This window comes from Hemitrygon akajei, chromosome 6 (assembly GCF_048418815.1).
Source record: "Hemitrygon akajei chromosome 6, sHemAka1.3, whole genome shotgun sequence".
Taxonomy (NCBI): Eukaryota; Metazoa; Chordata; class Chondrichthyes; order Myliobatiformes; family Dasyatidae; genus Hemitrygon; species Hemitrygon akajei.
In genome coordinates, this window is record NC_133129.1 from 98,288,133 (window position 1) to 98,310,689 (window position 22,557).

At 44.7% G+C, this 22,557-nt stretch overlaps 1 protein-coding gene across 2 annotated transcripts in view; it reads left to right on the top strand.

The window, feature by feature from the left end:
* The window catches only part of chrne (cholinergic receptor, nicotinic, epsilon), a 77,680-nt gene that overhangs the window by 50,439 nt on the left and 4,684 nt on the right, over positions 1 to 22,557 (top strand). For both annotated transcript variants that reach the window (XM_073048981.1, XM_073048982.1), the window contains exons 7-11: positions 2,923 to 3,123; positions 4,136 to 4,250; positions 13,442 to 13,556; positions 15,446 to 15,653; positions 19,745 to 19,872. In XM_073048981.1, the coding sequence (XP_072905082.1) occupies positions 2,923 to 3,123; positions 4,136 to 4,250; positions 13,442 to 13,556; positions 15,446 to 15,653; positions 19,745 to 19,872 (767 nt within the window). The remainder of the gene's footprint in view (positions 1 to 2,922; positions 3,124 to 4,135; positions 4,251 to 13,441; positions 13,557 to 15,445; positions 15,654 to 19,744; positions 19,873 to 22,557) is intronic.

Below are 22,557 nucleotides of genomic sequence, written 5' to 3' on the forward strand. Positions count from 1 at the left end.
TCAATGTTCATACCACCAGGCTGGAGGCTACCCAGACGGTAGATGAGGTGTTGCTCCTCCAGCCTGAGTTTGGCCTCATCATGGCAGTAGAGGAGGCCATGTATGGACATATCCGAATGGGAATGAGAGGCAGAGTTGAAGTGAGTGGCAACCGGGAGGTCCTGTCTATTGTGACGGACGGAGCGTAGGTGCTCGACGAAGCGGTCCCCCAATCTGCGTTGGGTCTCGCCGATGTAGAGGAGGCTGCACCGGGAGCACCGGATGCAATAGACCGGTGATAGGTAAAGCCAGGTGGGTGGGAAAGGTCAAGGGCTGGAGAGGAAGAAGTCTGATAGTAGAGGAGAGTGGACCATAGGAGAAAGGGAAGGAGGGGACGCAGAGAGTGCTGATAGGCAGGTGAGACCTGTTGTAAAGTGGGGGACCGCTTCATCAAGCACCTCCACACCATCTGCCAAAAACAGAACCTCCTGGTGGCTGGACATTTTAATTCTAATTCCCATTCCTGCTCTGACAAGTTGGTCCATGGCTGCCTCTTGTGCCAAGATGAGGCCATCCTCAGAGTGTAGGAGCAACACCTTAATTCTATGATAGCATGAATATTGATTTCTCCTTCCAAAAAAAAACTTCCCTCTTCCTCCCCCCCCCCCCCCCCCGGCCTCTTACCTCTTGTCACCTTCCTATCACCTCTCCCTGGGCCCCTTCCTCCATCCCACACCCTACACCACTTTTATTCAGGCATCTTCCCCCTTCCTTTCTAATCCTGAAGAAAGGTCTCAGGTTGAAACGTTGACTGTTTATTGACTTCCATCGATACTGCATGACTTCTGAATTCATCCAGCATTTTGTGTGTTTCTTTAGCAGACCCACTGCTTTCTGGGACTGAGTGGTTTGATGTCATTCAGATTTCTCGATGTTAGTCAGATCTCTGTTTTAAAATCAGTTCACTCCCAGATAACCCACTTTTATATATAGTTCATTGTCACTGACTCATTCCTATGTATGGGGTTGAGTGGAATCCAGGATCAGCCATGATGGAATGGTGGAGCAGATTCGATGGGCTGAATGGTCTAATTCTGCTCCTTTGTCTTATGGTATTGATCATATTCTATGTAATTCACCCGACGACTTTTCCCATGTATGACATTATTAGGAATCAATTATTCTGTGAACAAGTTGTTCGCTGTGTCCATTGCTGTCTCAGTAACCCACCCCCTGATGTCCATTAAAGAATGGGCTCATGTCCAGAATGCACTGTGGAATACCTTCACTGTTGCCCTTTAGCAGCTCACCAAGACTTTCAAAAGGTCAGAGATAAATTGGCAGAGGAATACTGTCCCTTTATCTTGCGAAGAGCCATCGTGCCATACGTAAATCCAAATCGGTGTTACTGCCAACTCACTGCCACGTTAATCTCTGTGTAAATCACACCCAGGAGAACTTTATTCCAACACAGCTCAGACTGGGGTGTACATAATGCTATAATTATCCTACTCTTTACTCATTTCTGTGAAACTCTCTCCCAACGAAAAATACAATGAAATGTGTCATTTGCGTCAACAATCGTAACGCAACTCATCCCAAATGATCTCCTCACATTGATTATATGAACCCAGTAAGTTTTCTCATGTTTCTGGCTCTTCCACAGTTAGGCTCGTGTTCCCCTCAGTAATTGTGGGCATGCTCTGTTGGTGCTGGGAGGTATGGTGATGATTGTGGCCCCCTCCCCCCAGCACACCCTTAGCTGCATTGTATGTTAACACAAATGATGCATTTCACTGTATGTTTTCATTTTCAAGGACGTTGCTGGGACTGGAGGACCTGAGTTATAAGGAAAGGTTGAATCAGTTGGGACTTTATTCCTTGAACCTGGAAGATTGAGGTGAAAGTTGACAGAGGTATATATAGAGGGGTATAGATAGGGTAAATGCAACCAGGCTTTTCCCACAGAGGTCATGGGTTAAGGGTGAAAGGTGAGGAGTTTAGGGGGAACATGAGGGGAAACATCTTCACTCAGAGGGTGGTGAGAGTGTGGAATGAGCTGCCAGCACAAATGGTGCATGTGAGCTCGATTTCAACAATAAAGAGAAGTTTGGATAGGTACCAGGGTGGAGGGCTATGGTCCGGGTGTAGGTAGATGGGAGTAGGCAGATTAAGTGTTTCAGTATAGACTAGATGGGCCGAAGGGCCGGTTTCTGTGCTGTACTTTTCCATGGCTCCTTGTGACTCCTTACGTCTGAATCTGAATGCATGCTCTGACCTTCAGCCCCAGAGCCATTTTTCCTGAACTAATCCCGCATCCGTTGATTCCCTTAATATCTAATAACCTACCTCTGCCTGTCGGATTGAGATTGAAGTTTATTTATCACAGGTACGTTGAAACATAGAGTGGAACGCATCATTTGCATTAGCAACCGACGCAAGCTGAGGATGTACCGGGGGCATCCCGCAAGCGATGCCCCACATTCTGGCACCTACAGAGCCCGCCCGCCACGTTCGGCAGAATAACACAGAACACAGCAAAACAGAATGCAACAAGTGACCAAGCAACCACGGCAAAACAAACCCGTTCTTCCCTCCCTCCTTCCCTCCAACCCACCCACCCGCACATATGCACAGTCCCCTGACCCTAGGATAGGCTGTCTTTGGCCCCCAGCCTCCACCGGAATCATAGATTCGGGCCTTCGATTCCCCCAGTGGACTTGCAGTCTCAGGGCTCTGGCCACTGCCCTCGATTTCTGGACTTCTGATTGACAAAGCTCAGTGACTGTGCCAAAGCAGTCCACTCGGGTAAAGTATTCACTGCCACCCGGATGCAGAAACCCCCTTCTCATCTCTGTCGCGAAAAGCCAGCCTTTTATTTTGAGACCTCACAGTTCACCTCCGATATTTCAGACTGAACATTTCTCTTTTTTTCCCTGACAGAGAATGGAGAGTGGACAATAAGGCACAAGCCTGCAAAGAAGAACATCAACTGGCAGTTCACCAAGGATGATATTGAGTACCAGGAGATTATCTTCTTCCTAATCATTCAGAGGAAGCCGTTGTTCTACGTCATCAACATCATTGCTCCCTGTGTCCTCATTTCCTCACTGGTGGTCCTTGTCTACTTCTTGCCAGCACAAGGTAATGAGATGGAAATTCGAGGGGTATAATGATCCGTATTACTGCCCCTCGTCTTGATCCTAACTCTGTGTGGAATTTGTACACTTGTCCACTGACTGTGTGGAACTTGCTGTGTTTGACTCTAATTGCACATTAAGACAATTACAAAGCCAGCCTACTACCATCTAAAAAATATGGTGAGAGATAAAGTCTCAGCAAGACCTGGAAAACTGAACCATGTATTTACTTTTAGTAGGCTTGACTACTGTAATGCGTTTTCACAGTTCTCTGTAAAAACTCCCTCAGACAGTGGCAGCTCATTCAGAACTGCCAGAGCCCTCACTAAGACCAAGAAAGTAGAATATATCACTCCAGTTCTCAGATCTCTTCACTGGCTTCCTGTCTTTCAGAAGATTGACTTTAAAATATCACTACAGGTTTGGTAAAGCAGTGAATGGCCTTGGGCCAAAATACACCTCCGATCTCTTGCTGCATTATGAACCTTCCCAAGGCCTCAGGTTGTCTGGGGCAGGTCTGCTTACCATCCCCAGGGCCAAAACTAAACATGGTGAAGTTACTGTGCTCCACATATCTTGAATTACCTTCCCGAGGATCTGAAATCTGCCTGAACTTTAAGCTCTTTTAAATTGAGGCTTAAAACTTTTCTTTTTGCTGTAGTGTTTAATTAGAATCTCCTGCAGTGTAACTTCCATTTCTTTATTTTTCTGTGATTTTATTCTCTTTATATTGTCTGAAATGTGATGTTTGATTTTTATATCTCATTCTATGTAAAGCACTTTGAACTGCCTTGTGTTTGAAAAGCGCTTACGGATGAGCCTGCATTGCTTAGTGTTCCGGGGTTCAGAGATCTGATGATGGAGGGGGTGCGGGGGAAGAGGCTCTCCCTAAAATAGAGTTTGTGCAGGCTTTTAATAAATATTAATTCCAATTTGCATGTTATGCCTGCTCATTTGTGTATGTTAGATATGTAAAACACATTGCTACTAATTCTCTTCTTTATTTTTCTCCCAAGCTGGAGGTCAAAAATGTACTCTCTCCATATCTGTTCTTCTGGCACAAACTATCTTCCTGTTCTTGATTGCACAGAAAGTTCCAGAAACATCACTACATGTTCCGCTCATTACAAAGTAAGTGACCAGTGTCTCAGTTTTCCAGTAAGAGGCCAGTATTAAAAAAAAACTATTGATTAGTTGTCCTTAATTGGCTAGAAAATTTAGACACGAGAGATTCTGCAGATGCTTGAAATCTTGAGAAACAGACACAAGATGCTGGAGGAGCTCAGCAGGTCGGGCAACATCTGTGTAAATGAGTGAATAGTTGATGTTCCAGGCTGAGACCCTTCTTCAGGACTGGAAAGGAAGGGGGAAGAAGATGGGGTGGGCGAGGTGAAGGAGTGCAAGCTGACAGCTGATAGGTGTGACCAGATGAGGGGGAGGGGGATGAAGTCAGAAGCTGGGCGGTGATAGATGGAAGAGGTAAAGGGCTGAAGAATGGGGAGATGGAAAAATTACTGCAAGTCGGAGAAATCAACGTTCATGCCATCAGGTTGGAGGCAACCCTGACTTGAAACTCCAGTGTTCCATCAACACTGCAATTTAGCAAATTTCTGTCATGTTGAGATGTTTTTGGCAGTGGGATAATCTCAAAGAAAGGAACATAGTGTCAAGTTACGGGCTGGTCATTGAAAACCGAGGTACGTTGAAAACTTTTCACAGACAGTGGGGCGGCACGGTAGCACAGTGCTTTACCGGTGACCCGGGTTCAATTCCTGCCGCTGCCTGTAAGGAGTTTGTACGTTCTCCCCGACCCCATGTAGGTTTCCTCGGGGTGCTCTGCTTTCCTCCCATAATCCAAAGACGTACAGGTTGGTAGGTAACTGGTCATTGTGAATTGTCCTGTGATTAGGCCAGGGTTAAATCGGGGGATTGCTGGGCAGTGTGGCTCAAAGGACCCACTCTGTGCTGAGCATCAATCAATCAATCAATTAATAGACAGTAAAATAGATTGATAGATACATAGATAGATAAATACATAGATTAATAGACACGTATGTAGAAAAATAAATGAATGAATGAATAAATAAATAAATAGGTAGATAGATAGATAAAAGTAATGTGTGGCATGCCCTGTGGAGGGTTGTAGGGGGCGGGTTCTTTAGATGTTTTTAAAGTGGGGGTTGATACGTTTTGGAGGAATGAGGACAATGGAGAAAGGGAAGAGTGCAGCAGCTGAGCCCTGGTGTAGAATAGGTTTGAGGGGGCAGGGTGCTTACTTTCTTCCTGTTCCTATCTTTTATTTGTTTAGAGACACAGCGCGGTAACTGGTCCTTCTGGCCCAATTAACCCCATGTGAGCAGTTAACCTACTAACCCAGATGTCTCTGGGATGTGGCAGGAAGCCTACGCGGCCACAGGGAGAGCATACAAACTCCTTATCGACCGCAGCGGAATCGAACCCGGATCACTGGCGCTGTGATAGCATTACGCTAACTGCTAATCTGCCGTGCCATCAACTACTCTACCATGCCACTGACACACCTCCTTGCATTCTTGTACATTTTTACACTTAAGACCATAAGATAAAGGAGCAGAGTTAGGCCATTTGGCCCATTGAGTCTGCTCTGTCATTTCATCGTGGCTGATTCATTTTCCCTCTCAGTCCCAATCTTGTCTTCTCCCCGTATCCCTTCATGCCCCGACCAATCTCTGCCTTAAGTATACCCAATGACTTAGCCTCCACAGCCACTTGTGGCAATGAGCTCCAGTGATATCCACATTGACAATGAAATGGGGCTTTCTGAGATGATTGACTGGAGCACTATCAAAGAGAACTTTCACTCCACTACACTGCTGAGAACAGTGAAGTGGAATTAGCTGAGCGTCTTTCTCTGCTGTCTTTGACCCACTGAAAGGCCTTCTGCTAGGACATAGAACACAGAACATTAAAGGACAGAGCACGCCCTTTGACCCACAGTGTTGTGCCCACCTTTAATCTAACTCTCCCCTCATATATAACCCTCCATTTTTCTCTCATCCATGTACCTATCCAGGGTTTCTGAAACATCCTTAATGTATCTGCCACTACCAGCACCCCGGCAACACATTCCACACACCTACCACTATCTGTGTAAAAAAAAAAACCTCTGACATCTCCCCTATACTTTCTTCAAGTCACCCAAGATTTCCACAATTCTGCAGTGCTACGATGAGGGCAGCCAAACAGAACCCTGTTTGGATGGTAGAGGTTAAGAAGCCTTTTGACAGGGTGAAGACAGAAGGGAAAGGTGAAGGGGCTCAGACTGTTTATTCCTTTCCATAGATGCTGCCTGACCTGCTGAGTTCCTTCAGTATTGAGTGTGCGTTGCATCTGGATTTTCAGCATCTGCAGAATCTCTTGTTTGAAGGTCCAGGGAGGTAAATTCCATTCTGCAGACCCCCCCCCCCCCCCTTCAGCTTAAGGCGTCTGCTTAAGTCACTTAAGGCGTCACTTCGATGGTGGAATGAAAATCAGGAGATTCTCACTAGAGCTACAAAGAACTCAGAGGTTGAGGAATTTACAGAGATGGCAGGATTGGGCAGTGGAAAGATTTGAAATCAAAGGTTAACAACCACCATTTTACATCTCATTTTGATAACTTTAAACACAAGAGATTCTGCAGATGCTGGAAATCCTGAGTGACACGCACAAGATGCTGGAGGAACTCAGCAGGTCCAGCAGCATCGATGGAGAGGAATAAACAGGTGATGTTTCAGGTAGAGACCTTTCATCAGGACTGGAAAGGAGAGGGGAAGAAGCCAGAATAAGAAGGTGGGGGAGGGAAAGGGGTGCATACTCGAAGGTGATAGGTGAAGCCAGGTGAGGGGGAAGGTAGGTGGCTGAGGGAGGAGGGTGGATTGAGTGAGAAGCTGGGAGGTGCGAGCTTGACAAGGTGAAGGGCTGAAGAAAATGGAATCTAGTAGGAGAGGACCATGAATGGAAGTGAAAGGGGAGGCATTAGAGAGTGGTGATGAGCAGGCGAGGAGAAGAGAAGGGGGTAAGGGGGTGTCAGAATGGGGAATGGAAGGAGAGAAAAGGGGTTGGGAGAGAAATCGATGTTCTTGCCATCAGGTTGGAGGCTACCCAGCTGGAATACGAGATGATGCCCCTCCAACCTGAGAGTAGCCTCATTGGGGCTGTGATAGAGGCTATGGAACTGCTAGCTGGTGGTCATGCTAGAAACTGTTAAAGCCACTGGATTTGTAGGATGAGGATGTGTCAGTTCTAATCCTCTACTGACTGTCCAAGAGTGACTGAACAAACCATTCACTCGTGCTGGAAAGCAGAAGGCAGGGAGTGCGCGAACGAGTCCTGCTTTTCCATTACACTTTGCTTTTGGAGATTACTAGCTTTTGCTGTTACAGGTGTTACTGTAAACCCGAGTCTCAAAGGGGAAAGACAGCTGCAGAGTTTCCATTACCTAACCATTGAACGTATATTAATAGTACCAAATGTATGTGAACAGCACTGGGAAAGGGCAACTAATAGACTCATTGAGCTTTGCATCACCGAAACAGGCACTTTGGCCCATTTAGCCTGTGCTGAAGTAATCCCATCAACCTGCGCCTGGACCATACCCCTTCCATCCAAACTTCTCTTAAACTTAGAAATCACCCCCACATCCACCGGAAACTTGTTCCACACTCCCAACACCCTCCGAGAGAAGAAGTTCCCCCTCATGTTCTCCTTAAACATTTCAACTTTCACCCTTAACCCATAACCTCTAGTTCTAGTCTCACACTACCTCAGTGGAACAAGCCTGCTTGCATTTACTCTATCTTCTGGTCAGATGGCAGTGCTTGGGGACCAAGCAAAGGTGATTTATTTTTGTCTTTTTTAAAACATATTTATTACGATTGCAAAACATTGCTGGACTTTAAGAAATTTGGATTCTGCAAGTCTACCCCATTAGCGAGCTGTTCGTCGGCAGAGGAGCTGGACTTGGTGCAGACTGTGTTTTGCCTGCTACAGGAAGGTATCAAAGACATTGGGATTGGGGCAGGAAGGTGGTGTGCAGTATAATGGAGGGAAATTGTCTTAAATGTTTCTCTTGTGGTTGCAAAACTCTGTTGGACAATGATACTGCAAGATGTCGCAGGTCTGCTTCCCTTGTTTGTTGGCGCGACAGACGGCAGGGATTGTACTGCAGACTAGGCCTCAAGCCATGGGCTTACCTGCTGCTACAGTCCAGGAGAGGAGAAGCGAGATGCAGTGTAGCACAGCATCCATATTCAGTAGTGGGGGATGCTGCCCTCCAGTGTTTGATCAATGGAATGACATGCTGGATTGCATTCGTCTGCAGACAGCTGGAAACTGCACCAGCAATTTGCAGGACAGGTCACTCAGGGATTTTGGCTATATATAAAATTTTTTGTGTGCTTGCTATCTTGAATGTGCTGTGTGGTACTGTATGTTCCTTGGCCCCTGAGGAACACTGCTTTGTTTATATATGGTTGAATGATTAAGCATGAACTACAACCCCTCATAACCTTGAATACCTCTATTAAATCTGTTCTCATTCTCCTAGGCTTCAGGGAATGAATTCTTAACCTATTCATCCTTTTCCTATAACTTAGGTCCTCACGTCCCAGCAGCATGCTTGTAAGCTTGTCTAATCTTAGCTGGTCAACTAGTCTAACCCCCTGCTCACCTTTATAACACTGACTAACGATAATTGTCCCTCCATCAGGGAGCTGTGATATTTCCTCTGGTGTTTATTTGGGACATAATGTGGGGGGTGGTTTAGGAAGGGAACCACTCTCTGTCTCTTATAGATAAAGATCATCTTTATTTGTACAAAGAATGTACATACGGTGAAATGTGTTGTTTGCATCAGTGACCAATACAGTCCAAGGTTACGCTGGAGTCAGCACCAACATAGCATGCCCGTAGCTACTGACACTAACCTGTATGTCTTTGGAAAGTGTGAGGAAACCAGAGCACCCGGAGGAAACCCATGTAGCCACATGGTGAATATACAAACTCCTTTTAGACAGTGGCAGGAATTGAACCCTGATCAATGGTCACTGGCATTGTAAAGTATTGCCCTACCATACTGTACACACAGCTGATTCCCCTTTCCCTATCTAATGAAAACTGGTTAATTGTGGTGGTCACGGTCTCTTTGGTAATGCAGCAATCCCTCAGTACAACCACAGTGACACTTCCTCAGTAGAGTGTCTAAGGTAGTATCATATTGTACAGAAACAGGTCCTGTCACTACCCACAGCTTCACTAACACTTGTGTTGTCCCCAAACTGACTAATCATATCATGTGCGTTCTTGGTCATTTATATTGGCATTGGATTATTTGGTTGGTGGGGTGTTGATCTGTCTCTACCAAAGGAGGTGTAAGATGCTCCTTCCTTCTGCTAGCCTGCAGGTCACCCTGGGGCAAAGTGTAGCACCTGCTTAGCCCTCTCCCCCCTCCAATCAGGATCACATGAATCCATGGGAGCAGGTGGTGGACGGTCGTACGAGCAGCCGGTGCTCATCACAAGTCCTGGTTATGTGACTCTGACGCCAGGCAGACAGTCTTTGAGGAGTATTGATAATGGCTAGGGTCACCCGTCTTGTAAAGACACTGCCCAGAAGAAGGCAATGGCAAACCACTTCTGTAGAAAAATTTGGCAAGAACAATCATGGTCATGGAGAGACCGTGATCGCCCACATCATACGACACGGCGCATAGCGAACAAACGATTGGTTTATTATTGTCAAACGTACCAAAATACAAGGAAAACATTGTTCTGCTGTTTTTACAGATCAAATCATTACATGTCCCAAACATATACTGATTGGTTGGTTCATTGGCATGGTTCTGGAGGAATGGAAAATTGCAAACGTCACTCCACTCTTTAAGAGAAAGCGGCAGAAGAAAGGAAATTATAGGCCAATTAGTCTGACGTCAGTAGTTGGGAGGATGTTGAAGTTGATTATTAAGAATGTGGTTTCGAAGCTCATGATAAAATAGGCCATAGTCCGCATGGTTTCTTCGAGGGAAAATCTTGCCTGACAAATCTGTTGCAATTCTCACTTGAAATGGCAGAGCAGATGATTGCCAAATTGCCTATTTCTGCTCCTATATATTTCTAAATATTATTCAGGCCTTTTCTCTTTGGAGGGAAGGAGGGTGAGAGACTTGATAGAAGTGTACAGTATAAGTTATGAGAGTCACACAGTAGATAGAGAGACAGCCAGCACTTTTTCCCAGGGTGGTAATGTTGAGGACACCTGTTTATGCTGACTGTCTTTGATCTACAATGCTATTTTTCTCCATAATTAATATAATGCTGCTGTTGATGCCTAAGAATATATTTCACTCAGTCTTTGTGATTTGCAATTTTTTCCCAATAACTCCTTTGTAAATCTAGAAAATGCTACACTACAGAGAAATGTAAAGCAGAGTCTCTGCTGATCATGGTGCCATGCTAAACTACTATAATTGTCTAGAGATGGTCCATACCCTTCCATTCCCTGCCCTTTCATGTGCCTGTCCCAACACTGTTGTCACATCTGCTTCTTCCACCTCCCCTGGCAGTGTGTGCCAGGCACCCAGCATTCTGTGTGTCTAAAAACTACTCTCATTTAAACTTTCTTCCTCTCACTTTAAATCTATGCCCTACATTATTTATCATTGTCACTCTGGGGAGGAAAATGACAATCTTCCCTGTCTGCCTCTCATGATTTTATATCCTTCTATCAGGTCACTCCCTCAGGAACCAACGCTCCAGAGAAAATAATCCAAGTTTGTCCAACCATCTTTAGAGCGAGCACCCTCTAATTCAGGCAGCTTCCAGGTTAACCTCTTCTGCAACCTCTCCAATGCCTTCCTGTAACGCAGTCACCAAGATTGCCCAGGGTATTCCAAAAGTGCCTAAAGCAAAGTTTCATACAGCTGCAATGTGACTTCCTGACTTTTATACTTAACATCTCAACCAATGAAAACAAGTATCAGAATCAGAATTGGGAGTGAACACGGCAGTACAGCAGTTAGTCCAATACTTTACAGCACCAGTGATTGACTGGAGTTCAGTTCCCTCTGCTGTCTGCAAGGTGTTTGTACGTTCTCTCCGTGACCGCATGGGTTTCCTCTGGGTGCTCTGGTTTCCTCCCACATACACCCCAAAGAGCTGATGCCAGAAGAAGGCAATATTTATGAACTGCATGGTATAATGCATAAGAAGTTCCTGCAAGTTACAGTATGAAATATTAAAAAAATTATTGCAAAAAGAGAGCAAAATTGTGTTGTGTTCATGGACCATTCAGAAATCTGATGGTGGAGGATGAGAAGCTGTTCTCAAAACTTTGAATGTGCTTGTTTGTGTATAGCTTTAAAAAATCTATTGAGTACAGTGCGGAATAGGCCCATCCTACCCTTCAAGCCACACCACCCAGAAATCCACAAGTCTAATGACGAGACAATATACAATGACCAACCGATACGTCTTTGGATTGTGGGAGGAAACCGGAGCACCTGGAGGAAACACACATGGTCACAGGGAGAACGTCCAAACTCCTTACAGGCAGTAATGGGAATTGAACCCGGGTGGCTGGTACTGTAAAGCGTTTTGCAAATACTACACTACCACACCACCCTATTCTATTCTGTTGTAAGTGCCTGTAAGAAAATGAATCTCAGGGTTATATATGGTGATGTGGATGTACTTTAATAATAACATTTACTTTGACTTCATTGACTTTGTTGTTATACTTGCACTACTTGTAAAGACAATTGTTTGCCTTAGGTGAAAGTTAAACTTAAACTTCACCATTCCCCATTCCCTTTTTCCTCTCTCCCCTTATCTCCTTACCTGCCCATCACATCCCTCTGGTGCTCCTCTGCCTTTCCGTTCTTCCGTGGCCTTCTGTCCTCTCCTGTCAGATTCCCCCTTCTCCAGCCCTGTATCTCTTTCACCAATTGACCTTAGCTCTTTACCGCCCCTCCTCCCCTCCCAGTGCCACCCATCACCTTGCGTTTCTTCCTTCCCTCCCCCCACCTTCTAACTCTGACTCCTCATCCTTTTTTTTCCCAGTCCTCGGCCTGAAATGTCAACTATACTCTTTTCCATAGATGCTGCGTTCCTCCAGCATTCTGAGTGTGTTGCTGAAAATGTCCGGTTTTGTTACTATATTACAGTATCTCTAGCTCCTTCTTGCTATGTCACTGAGACAAAGCCTTAAGCATTCGATTCGCGTTCCACCAACCGTTTATTGCCAATAGTCTTGTACAGCAATACATAAACATGAGAAAATCTGCAGATTTCAAAGCAACACACACAAAATGCCAGAAAATTGGGATGTAGCGGACAGTGAGGAAGGTTTGCAGAGGGATCTTGATCAGCTGGAAAAATGGCAGATGGAATTTAATGCAGACAAGTGTAAGGTGTTGCTCTTTGGTAGGACCAACCAGGGTAGGTTTTATACGGTGAGCGGTAGGGCACTGCGTAGTGCTGTAGAACAGAGGGATTTGGGAATAGATGTCCATAGATCATTGAAAGTGGCGTCACAGGTAGATAGGGTCGTAAAGAAATCTTTTCACACATTGGCCTTTGTAAATCAATGTATTGAGTACAGGAGATGGGATGTTATGTTGAAATTTTATAAGATGTTGGTGAGGCCTGATTTGGAGTATTGTGTGCAGTTTTGATGAAATGATGTAAATAAGGTTGAAGGCGTACAGAGAAAATTTACAAGGATGTTGCCGGGTCTGGAAGACCTGAGTTATAAGGAAAGACTGAATAGGTTAGGACTTTATTCCTTAGAACGTAGAGGATTGAGAGGAGATTTGATAGAGGTATACAAAATTATGAGACGTATAGATAGGGTAAGTACGAGTAGGCTTTTTCCACTGAGGTTGGGTGGGATTAAAACCAGAGGTCATAGGTTAAGTGTGAAAGGTGAAAAGATTAAGGGGAACATTAAGGGAAACTTCTTCACTCAGACAGTGGTGAGAGTGTGGAATGAACTGCCAGTGCAAGTGGTGGAAAGTGGTAAAAGGTCAGTGAGGAATAGTGGAGGAGGGGAGGGAGAAATTTGAACTCTACAAATGGATCATTGGGATAGAGATACAAGGAACTGCAGGTTCTGGCAACAAACAAGAATGTGGAGGAACTCGGGGAAATGGACTGTCGATATTTTTGGTTGCGACCCTTCATCTGGACCAGTCTGGGTGAGAGGTCTCCACCCCTAGCATAGGCAGGTCATCGATACGGATTGTGGATAAGTGCAGCGTGCAAAGATTATCAGCTCTGCGTTGACGTGTTTGCTCAATTTTATTGCAGATATTTAATATTTGTGATGATTGTATCGATGCTGATCGTAATGAACTGCGTTATTGTCTTAAATGTCTCCCTGAGGACACCCAATACCCACAGCTTGTCTGAGAAGATCAAACACGTAAGCAGTTCTGAAATTATACACCCGTGGAATTAATGTGTGGGATTAATTTAATTTACTTTCCGTCCTTCCTTGAAAATGGTGATTTTCTCTGTGGATTCACGTTGATAAGGAGTATTTCTCCAAACTAGGGGGCTGGTTGAGGGACACAATCTCCTCATGCCAGAGTCATAGAGCACTACAGCACAGAAACAGGCCCTTCAGCCCATCTAGTCCATGCCAAGCTGTGCTATTGGACCAGAGCCCTCCCGACCACGTACATATAAAATTCTTTTAAATGTTGTAATTGAACTGACATCCGCCTATTCCACTGGCAGCTCATTTCACACTCACAGCACCCTCTGAGTGAAGAAATTCTCCCTCAGGAACCCGGTGAATATTTTACCCTTAACCCATGGCCTCTAGTTCTGGTCTCACCCAACCTCAGGGGAGAAAGCCTGCTTGCATTTACCCTGTCTATACCCCTCATAATTTTGATAACTTCTATCAAATCGTTATTCATTCTTCTGAGCTCCAGGAGAGAAAAATCCTGAACGTAGTCAACCGTTCCCCATGAAACACCCTGGTTTCCTCGGCTGCGTAGGGAAAACAATCTCCAGTCCCACCAAACGTGTGAGATTGAGGTGCGAGCCCACCCCAAACCCCCTGTTTGTGTGGATGCTGCGTGATTCGTTACTGTTACAAATGAGCACCATGAAATAACAGACAATACACTGCAAACAGTTAAAAGATTTAGCTGTATAATTCCCAATTTGACTAAAGGGTTAGTAAAGAAAAGAACAAAAGAAAAGAAAACACAAAAAATGGAACTGCTAATGTGCATCTCACAGTTTCCCCAAGTCACTGATCCTTAATCGATCTCACCTCCGGCTTCGTCGAATCACGGTCCTGCTCCGGGTCGAATCCTAAGACCTCTTCTCTCTTCATCTCCCCCGAACTCCCCCCCCCCTCCAAAAACCCCAAGCTGAACGTTAGTGTCCCTCACCAGAGAAACCTCCCCTTCAATTCGACCATCCTAATAGGATGGCAGACATGTCTCCTCATCTCTTATCTTCAACAATAATCCAAACATAAGCTGAAAACAAGCAGGTTGCAGAGAACAGCACAAAATGAGATACGTACAGCATAACAGTAGGAATGTGAACCAGGGCATTATACCCATAGCTCAGGCCCTACAGTGCTGGCAACATCCTTGCAAATTTTCTCTGCTCTCTCAATTTTATTGATATCTCTCCTGTGGACCGGTAAACCGATCAGCACACAATACTCCAGATTTGGCTTCATCAACATCTTATTCAACATGCTGATTGGACCACACCTTTAACTGCAGCCCAGCTAGGGACTAGGCAGAATAACTGTTTAGCACGGACTGGATGGAGCGAAGGGCCTGTGTCCCAGCTGTAGTGCTCTCTGCCACTATGACTATAATAATATCAATGAAGTTCATGTTATTATGATTGAACGGCTTGTCGCATGAAGAGTGTTTGATGGCTCTGGGCCTTTATTCACTGGGATTTAGAGGAATGAGGGGTGACCCCATTGAAACCTATGGGATGGTGAAAGGCCTTGATAGAGGCATTAGACCTATGGTGGGGACCAGAGGGCACAACCTCAGAATAGAGGGGTGTCCACTTAGAACAGAGATGAGGAGGAATTTCTTTAGCCAGACAGTGGAATTCATTGCCACAGACAGCTTTAGAGGCCGTCTTTACGTTTATTTAAGGCAGAGATTGATAGATTCTTGATTAGTCAGGGCATGAAGGAGAAGGCAGGAGATAAAGGACGAGAGGGTAAGTGGGTCAGTCATGATGAAATGGCAGAACAGACTCAATGGGTCAAATGGCCTAATTCTGCTCCTAGATCTTAAGGCCTTACTGTCTTATTTCTAGGTGTTCCTGGAGTTCCTGCCCCGGTATCTAGGCATGCATTTAGAGTCTTCCGAGGATTCTTGGGACAAGCCTCAACCGAGACGCAGGAGTTCCTTTGGGATTATGATCAAAGCAGAGGAATATATTCTCAAAAAGCCAAGGAGTGAGCTGATGTTTGACAGACAAAGAGACAGACACGGTCTGAAAAGAATCAACAATATGGCAGCAGGTGAGATGATCATAGGTTTGGATATCAACTTCCCAGATTTCCCAGCAGGACAATAACCCTTCCCTAAGATTTAGCAGTTTGATTTTCTTGTAAAAACCCAGTAACTCTTGTCCACCTGGTAGCCCTTGGTGGTGCCAGTTGAGTTAGGAACCAACCGCGGGGACTGGAGTCACATATAGGCCCAGGGTAGATAAGAACATTAGATTTCCTTCTCTAGAGGACAAAGATGAATCAGTTAAAATGACACAACAATCAAAGTTCAAAGTAAATTTTATTATCAAAGTACATCTATGTCACCATCTACAACCCTGAGATTCATTTTCCTGCAGGCATACTCAGCAAATCCATTGGATAGCACCTGTAACAGGATCAATGAAAGATCAACCAGAGTGCAGAAGACAACTAACTGTACAAATGCAAATATAGATAAATAACAGGAACATGAGATAACAAGATAGAGTCCTTAAAGGGAGATCATTTGTTGTGGGAACACCTCAATAGATGAGCGTTGTTATCCTCCTTTGCTCAAGAACCTGATGGTTGAGGGTAGGAACTGTTGTGGCATGAGTTCTGAGGTTCTTGTACATTTCTACCTAATGGTATTAGTGAGAGAAGAGCATGGCCTGGGTGGTGAGGATCTTTGACGACGGATGCTGCTTTCCTATGACAGTGTTTCATGTAGATTAGATTAGATTCAACTTTATTGTCATTCTGCTGAGTACAGATACAAAACTAATGAAATGCAGTTAGCATCTAACCAGAAGTGCAAAAGAATAGTGTTATTTACAAAATAACTGCAAATAAAAAGTAAGTGCTACAGCATACAAATATAAAAGTACTGAGACAGTACAATATGGGTGCAATACTGCTTGGCGCTGTGATGTGAGGTTCACCCGTTGTCACAGCCTCAGGGAAGAAGCTCCTCCTGAGCCTGCTGGTGCAGGAGCGGAGGCTCCTGTAGTGCCTACTGGATGGGAGGAGAGTGAAAAGTCCATGCTTAGGGTGTGATGCATCCTTGATAATGCTTTTCCCCCACCCAGGCAGCGTTTATGATAAATGTTCTCAATGGTGGGCAATTGGGTGCTGATAATCCGCTGGGCAGTTTTCACCACCCACTGGAGTGCTTTGCAGTCCGATACGGGACAATTCCCATACCACACTGAGATGCAGTTGGTGAGTATGCTTTCAATGGTTCAGCGGTAAAAGTCCGTCAGTATCCTGGGGCAGAGGTGAGCTTTCTTGATGTTCTGCAGGAAGTAAAGGCGCTGTTGCGCCTTTTCGATCAGGATGGAGGAATTCAGGGACCAGGTGAGATCCTCAGAAATGTGGACACCAAGGAATTTGAAGCTTGATACACGCTCCACTACAGCTCCATTGATGTAGATGGGGACGTGAGTGTGGCTCCTAGCATGCCTGAAGTCCACAATGATCTCCTTGGTCTTCTGGGTGTTAAGGGTCAGGTTGTTGTTGGCACACCATGTGCCCAGGTGCTGGACCTCGTCCCTGTAGGCCATCTCGTCATCCCCTCTGATCAGGCCAATCACCGTCGTGTCATCTGCGAACTTGATTATGGAGTTAGAACCATGTACAGGATCGCAGTCATAGGTGAAAAGGGAATACAGAAGAGGGCTCAGCACACAGCCTTGAGGCACGCCGGTGTTCAGGGTGAGAGTGGAGGAGGAGAGGTTGTCTAACTTAACTGATTGGGGTCTGTTAGTCAGAAAGTCCAAGGTCCAACTGCAGAGGGATGAGCTGATACCAAGCTGGCGAAGTTTGGCGATCAGCTTGAAGGGGGTCACAGTATTGAATGCCGAACTAAAGTCAATGAACAGCATTCTGATGTAAGAGTTGGGGCTGTCCAGGTGGGTCAGGGCAGAGTGAAGTGCTGTGGAGATGGCATCCTCTGTTGACCTGTTGGTGCGACAGGCAAATTGATGGGGGTCCAGGGTAGTGGGCAGACAGGATTTCAGATGTGATAGAACCAGTCTCTCAAAGCACTTTGCAATGATGGGGGTGAGTGCAACTGGGCGGAAGTCATTCAGGCCAGTGGCAGTGGAATGCTTCGGCACTGGCACGATGGTGGCGATCTTGAAGCTTGTGGGGACAATTGTCTGGGCCAGGGACAGACTGAAAATGTCCGTGAAGACCCCGGCCAACTGCCCTGCACAGACTCTGAGCACACGGCCAGGTATTCCATCCGGACCAGCTGCCTTCCGTACATTCACCCTACTGAATGGCTGGGAGGGCTCTATCTGTGAGGTACTAGGCTGAATCTTCTACTTTTTTGTAGGATTTTCCTTTCAAAGGCATTGGTGTACCCAGACCAGGCCATGATGCAGCCAGTCAATACATCCTCCACTACACAGCTGTAGAAGTTTGCCAAAGTTTTTGATCTCATGTTGATTCTCCGCAGACTCCTAAGGAAGTAGAGACACTGTTGGGCTTTGCAATTCAGTGTTCTTGTGGTCGATATGAGTTATCAGTTTGTTTCTAGGGGCATGTCAACATTTTCAGGGTCTTCCAGGGAAGGGGTTGCTTTGATTGGACTGGAATTTCCCGAGGGCCATATGAGATTAGATGCCTCTACGTCATTGGTCTGGACCTCTGGACTATGATCTATTTTGCTATTATACTGTAATCTGGAAACCTCTTCCACAAAACAGAAGTAAGTCAATTGAACCTTTCGGAAATGGACATCGACAGGTATGCTGGGGTTTTTAGATATTTGCAAGTTAGAAATTTTTTGAATAATGTGTTACAGTCTTTTCTGAAATTATGTCCATCGGATATTACGGAAATTTTTTTAGCTCTGAATCCTTGTCAGAAGGGTTTAGTAGCTGTCATTTATAATATGATCATGAAAATACAGCCAGAATTATCAGAAAAAATTAAGAAGGAATGGGAAAAAGAACTTCATTGTCTTATACCCACTGAGCAGTGGGAGAAAATTTTACAATTAGTCAATTCCTCTTCTATTTGTGCTAAACATGCCCTAATACAATTTAAAGTTGTACATAGAACTCATATGTCTAAGGATAAACTTGCTCGATTTTATTCTTATGTTAATCCAACCTGTGACAGATGTCATTCTGATGTTGCTTCATTGACCCACATGTTTTAGTCTTGCCCTTGTTTGCAAAATTACTGGAAAGATATTTTCAGTGTTATTTCAACAGTTCTGAATATCAATTTCCAACCACATCCTGTCGGTTTACCAATGGCGGATAATAGTCGTTTATCCCCCTCATCTCGACGGATGATTGCATTTGTTACATTAATGGCTAGAAGATCTATTTTATTGAATTGGAAAGAAATTCCAACTCCAACTATATTTCAGTGGTTTTCTCAAACTATCTCTTGTTTGAGCTTAGAAAAAATTATAAGTGTTGTCTTTGATCCTTCAGTTAAATTTGAAGAAACTTGGAGACCATTTATTCAACATTTTCATATGAGTTAAATTGTCTTTTCCTAAACCTCACTTTTATTATCCTTAATTATTTGGATGGAGGTTCGGAGTTATTGGCACTACTGTATATATTTGACATAATGCTATGGCCCATGTTGGTTATCTTTTTCCCTTTTAATTGTTTTTTTTTACTTCTTTTGTTCGCAATTACCATGAGTTTGGGAGGTTATTATATATGGATTATCATCTATTTGAATGTTTATTTAAACTATTAACTATGTACTCTCAAACTCTCTGTATTCATGTTTCATTTATGTTTGTTTAAAAATTAATAAAAAGATTTAAAAAGAAAAGAAAGATATGCCGGGGTTTTGAGGGGATAATTAGTTAAGACATGGAGCAGCCCTGATCTAATGTAGGGAGTAGGCTCAAAGGAGCTATTGTTCCCGGTTTCAAATCCCATCACTGTCCGTAAGGAGTTTGTATGTTCTCCCTGTGACTACGTGGGTTTCCTCCAAATGCTCTGACTTCCTCCCACATTCCAAAGACATATGGGTTAGTAGGTAATTGGGCATTGTGGACCTGTTTCCACACAACATCGCTAAATTTAAAAAAAGAGAATAAAATATTTTCCTCTCTAAACTTGTGCAAATAATGCTTGTATTTCTAAATCACTTGGGCACAGATATTGACGTTGGAACGACAGTTGAGCTTTACAGAAATCTGTCTCACTTTGCCCCGGAGATAAAGTCCTGCGTCGACGCCTGCAACTTTATTGCGGAAAGCACCAAAGAAAAGAATGACTTTGGCGCTGTGAGTATGTGCATGGATGCCAATGGGTCACACTAGCAGAACAGTGAGTCCAAATCCCTCTCCAGTGATATGGGCATGAAACCCAGGCTGATGTTCCCAGTGCGATATGCCATCTTTCACTCGAAATATTTAGCAGAGCACCATATGGTGACATCAATTTCCACCACTGTTTATAAAATTAAATCCCTTTAAGTAGGCTGTTGTTTATCCATCCTAATATCCTCTCATGCACATTGGTGTCAAACATCCATTTTAAGTTCAAGTTTATTGTCATTCAACCATACAGGTGTATACAGACAAATAAAACATTGTACTCCTGGGGCCAAGGTGCAAAACACAGCATACACTGCATATAAAGTTACAATCCAGCACATACAGTCACAAAATAATATTAGCACAAGTCCCTGAATGACATGGCCTGAAGATTAACAGGTTGACATAAAGTGTGAGGTGCGTGTTTATGTAAGACAGGATAAAGTTACTGACACTATCATAATAAAACAAGCATTTGTATGAATATATGTAACACTGAAAAGTGACCAGTGCAGAATAAGAGTGTGTCAGCGAGTTGCCGAGTTGTGGTGGTGGGGGGGGGGGGGGGGGTAGGCGGAAGCATTCAGACAGGGTGTACGGGTGTACATGTGTGCCTGGGTGGCAGCTGGGTGTTAAGAAGTCTTAACAACCTGGGGAAAGAAGCTGCTACCTAGCCTGAGAGTTCTGGTTTCTATGCTGTGGTACCTTCTGCCTGACAGCAGGAGGTCAAAAAGATTTGAGGGGCTTTGACCATGCTCGGGCACTGAATATGCAGTGTTCTGATGTCCTGGGTGCAGGGGAAAGGGTGGGAGAGACATTTTTGAGTTGTACACTCAGGGTGTGTGCTTTGATAGTGGGAGGGTGATGTCTATTACATATCATTAGTGACTCGATGCTGCAGTAAGAGTGAGAATTATAGAGCACTGCAGCACAGAAAGAGGCCCTTTGGCCCATCTGGTCCATGTGTGCCTGTTATACTGCCCAGGTCCCGCTGCCTTACAACTCCAGTAACCCTACTTTGATGCAGTCAAGGCAAAGTCTGCACCTTCTCTTTGTGAGGAAGTGGACCCTCCCACATTTCAAAGTCTGGCTGTTTGATGAATTGACTGGTCTAAATTGGCCGTGAGATAGGGTGGAGGTGGTGGCAGGGGAATCGGGGTGGAATGATTTGAACGTGAGAGTGGGTTACTGGAAAACACTGGGCGGAGAGGAAGTGGAGGAATGGAATTGATGGAAGGATCTGGGAGCCAGCAAAGAACAATGGGCCAAATATCCTCTTTCCATATCATACAGAAAAATAATTTCTGCAGCTTGTTGGATCATTTCATCTTTACCTTGACTGCCTAAACTTGACTTTCTCCTGACCAGAGCCTTAATATCTCTTGGCAACCATCTTCCCTGAACTTGGCAACCTTTCCCTTCCCTAATAGGATCATGGTGAACACTTCATATTGCACGTCCCACCTACCAGATGTCCCTCAGCCTCTGCAGGATCCTGTCTAATGCTTCCAATGTTGGCCCCGCTCCAATTTAAGATTGTAACTTGTGGACAACTCCTATAATTCTTCATAAATATCTTAAATATTTCAAAGACCCCTCCCATCCTTTCATGATCATTTTGGCCTCCTGCTGTCATGCAGAAGGTATTGCAGCACAAGAACTAGAACTGTCAGGCTGGGTAACAACTTCTTCCTCCAGGCTGTTGGACCCAGCACACCTGTCTGAATGCCCTGCCACCCCGTTCCCCCCCATCACCCACTCGCCAACCCATTGACACACTCTTACCTGCACTTTTCATCTTTTATTGCTGCTATTTCACATATTGATACAAATGCTTGTTTTATTATGATAGTGTCAGTAACTTTATCCTGTCTTACATAAACACGCACCTCACACTTTATGTCAACCTGTCAATCTTTAGGCCATGTCACTCAGGGACTTGTGCTAATATTATTTTGTGACTCTGTGTGCTGAATCCCAACTTTATGTGCTGTGTGTGACTGTACTGTGTTTTGCACGTTGGCCCCAGGGGAACGATGTTTTGTTTAGCCAAATACATGTTGAATGACTGTAAACTTGAACTTGAGAAATGAGAATTATGGTCATTGGTTGCTAAGTGCTCCCACGCTGACACTCCAGTCACTTGCCTAAGAGGAGGTCCAGCGTCGTGTCCTCTCGCGTAACCAGGATGTTGTGCTGACCCTTTAACCTACTCCGGGTTCATTTTACCCCTTCCCTCCCACATAAGCCTCCATTTTTCTTTCATTCATGTGCCTGTCTAAGAGTCTCTTAAACGTCCCTAATGCATCTGCTGCTGGCACCATCCCTGGCAGTGCGTTCCACACACCCGCCACTCTCTGTGTAAAAAAACTTATCTCTGACAGTCCCCCTATACTTTCCTTGAATCACCTTAAATTTATACCCCCCCCCCCCCGGTATTTATTAGCCATTTCTCCCAGCTGTCCACTCGATCTATCATCTTGTACACCTCTATCAGGTCACCTCTCATCCTCCTTCACTCCAAAGAGAAAAACCCTCGCTCGCTCAATCTATCCTCATAAAACATGCGTTCTAATCCAGGGAGCATCCTGGTAAATCACCTCTCTACCCTTTATATAACATATAGCAGCCTATAATTCTTATAGCTGTCTG